Consider the following 3098-nt stretch of genomic DNA (forward strand, 5'->3'; position numbering starts at 1 on the left):
GCATGACAAATTTTCAGAGCTCCATTGTTTTGAAAATTTTAATGAAGGGAGTAATAAATAGCATGTTTGGCAAGGCTTTTATCAAATTATAAATTGTGGATCTTACGAAATGTGCAGTAGATAAGTGGGTAAAGGTAGAAAAAATGATAGGTCCTACAAAATGTGTGGATAAAAATGGAGTTTGACCATCTGATAAGCAAATATAAGCTTTGCCAAACATACAAAAAGAAGCTAGCAGAATGTAAAATAAGAACATGAAATTAACAAGTATTCAACACAAATGAATAGCAAGAAGGATAAACATGTGCGAATATATGGACCAACCTTACGAAAGTCACCCTCAGACAAGTTCTCTACCATCTTGGCACCTAGCGAAAAGAAACCCCGTCCCAGTGGACTGTAAGGGACGATTCCAATTCCAAGTTCCCTAATGACAAGACAGATGAATACAACACATAATTATCTTGTAGAATGTTATAAGATTATTGACAAATGCAAGAGACTCCTTGCCTGCAAGTAGGAATTATTTCTTCTTCTAAATCTCTTGACCACAATGACCACTCCATCTGAACAGCAGTTAATGGATGGACGGCATGAGCCCTTCTGATTGTTGAAGCACAGGCCTCTGAGAGACCAACATATTTTATTTTCCCCTCTTCAACCAGTTTCTTGAGTTCTCCCATCTGGCAAAAGTATGAAAGTCGAAATTAAGAGGAGCACCATTAACCAAAATTAAAAAATGAGTACAGTTATAACAAATTAAAAATGCTAACATCATTAGAAACGGAGTCAAATAACAGTTTTAGTCAATATACCTGCTGGTCACTCTCTCTCATGCTCAGATTAGCCAAGAATTGATTAAAGTAGGCCAATAAACGGAGCCAATGAGTTCTGGGTATTATAATAATGAGAACCAAGTTTTTAATGGAATCAAGGCTGAAGCTGTGAGGAAATTAGTTTCCTAGTTCAGTACCAAGAGATGTGGGTTGTTTGTCCAACTAAATGAATGTTTGGCAAAGCTTATAATTGCAATAAGCTGACCAAACTCTATATCATTATCCATACATTTCGTAGGAACAACAGCTTTTACTACTTTTAAACCACACATTCCTTGGGAATCCACTGCTTATTAGCACTTGTTTAACTTAGCCAAGCAAGCAATAAATGTCGATTTTTTGTTATACTACATATGGGATTCTTCTACTCAAATAATTATGACAGAGAGATAATTAAATGATATATACTTCAGCACATGAAATGGATTGCATGTATCCAGGAAAGTTACCTCTCTCTTTATAAAAAAAAGATACCGAATTGAGAAAGGAGTGCTAATTTCAGTTGTATAAGCAAGGTTAACAAATTAAAGTAAAAATACACCAGTAATTTCTAATATCAAAGTTAAGTTAACATTACCACCAAATGCATCAAAATCTTATTCTGGAAATATACTAAGACAAATTACTCCAGTATGAATAGGGTAAATTTATATAGTCATTGGTTTAAAATGAACTACGCGTGTAAGTGTAAAATGTGATGAGATGTGATCAGACTTAATGATTTCAAGGGGCTGTTTTTCTGAAGAAAATTAAGATGAAGAGAGTAAAGAGATGGGAAACTAGGAAATCACGGCAGGACTTAGGCATCACATTCAAGGTGAAGTTGCACCACTTATCAAAGAAGAGAACTATATTTACATCAGAGGGTATCACATATAAGCTAAAAATAACTATAATTAAGTGAAAAGCTTGGAAACCAATTAAAGTACGTAAATGGTGCCCAGCTAAACAAAATACTGAAGTTCATCAAGGCATATTTTAAAACTTCTCATACAGAAGCTCATCTTCAAATGGTAAATAGAGAGTTAAAGGTAAATTAGTTGAGCCAAAGAAATTAAGAATCAATGCTGATTGGTATCAGAAAATAGCAGTGAATAGCAATCTAGGATCAGCGCTGGTCAAGTGTGGAGATTGATTTCTTTCTTATCCACTCACACACAGAAAAAGGGGGAAAAAACACGCAAAAACAAAAGCTTGATAGGAAAGAGAAATTTTTAAGCCCTCTGGATAATTCATCAAATCAGATGTCAAATGCTGGTTGAAAGTTTAGACCAATTTGGTGATGAAGTGTGGGTTAGTCATGGTTGGAGAAGGAATGACTCCTGATGCTACCTGTAAAATATGCAAACTACTATTCAACTGTTTATCTAGCTATAATCCTAGAAGGACCAGAACAAAACTTGGCCCAAAGCATGTTTAACGCTAAGCTTAAAAAAGTTTGCATATAAGTAAATAATTTTTAAAATAAGTAATTTATTTCATAAATTGAAACTGAAAGAAGGTAAGTTAATTATTAGACAATAAGTAAATTATTATTTTTACATCAAATTAAGAAGAAGGTAACTTTTCCAAACATTTTTGAAACAAAAAATCACTTAAACATGCTATGATGTACTTGCAGAAACTCTCTCTCTCTCTTACACACACAGATTTGAATTCTTGTCTCACACAAGTTCCCTCGAATACAGGATCTTCATTCTTCCTATAAAATAAAAATTTCGTCACAATTGTTCACCGAAAAGATAAAGAGATTGCAGTCAAGCAAAACTTCCATCAAAGGTGTTCAGTAAAAGACAAAGAAAACACGATCTTCAAGAATGAGCCAACAATGTCAAGGATAGATGCGATCCATGGTTTAGAGAAATATTATTATCATTTTTCATATTAAAGATGATAGGCTTCATTTAAATTTCATCATTGTATGAAATTCTAAACTAAATACAGTACCAAAAGAATAAGGTTAGGGAAGAAGGCAAACCGTGACTTCAATAGGCACACTGGTATCAATTCGATGAGCATAATAGAGATCGATGCAGTCGATGTTAAGCCGCTTCAAGCTTGCTTCACAGGCAGCCCTCACATATTTTGGGTCACCACTAATTTTCACTTTCCCATCTTTCCAACTTATCCCAAACTTGGTAGCTATCTGCACTCGCTCTCTCAGTCCTCCGGTCAAAGCCTGTACAGATTTCCCTAATTTAGTCTGATACTTGATTTCTCTGATTATCTACTTAAACCCCGGGGGGGGGGGGGGGGGGGGGG

The 3098-nt window shown here is 35.0% G+C and overlaps 1 protein-coding gene across 1 annotated transcript; it reads right to left on the reverse strand.

Moving 5' to 3' along the window:
- Positions 1-216: 216 nt before the first annotated feature.
- On the reverse strand, positions 217-3045 carry LOC111374672 (IN2-2 protein-like; the record flags this gene model as incomplete). The annotated part of the gene is made up of 3 exons (XM_022997380.1): positions 217-427; positions 511-683; positions 2815-3045. Coding segments are annotated over 3 exons (600 nt in total), but the record flags the coding sequence as incomplete, so codon positions are not given.
- Between the last annotated feature and the right edge of the window lie 53 nt (positions 3046-3098).

This window comes from Olea europaea, unplaced genomic scaffold (genome assembly GCF_002742605.1).
Source record: "Olea europaea var. sylvestris unplaced genomic scaffold, O_europaea_v1 scaffold12749, whole genome shotgun sequence".
NCBI lineage: Eukaryota > Viridiplantae > Streptophyta > Magnoliopsida > Lamiales > Oleaceae > Olea > Olea europaea.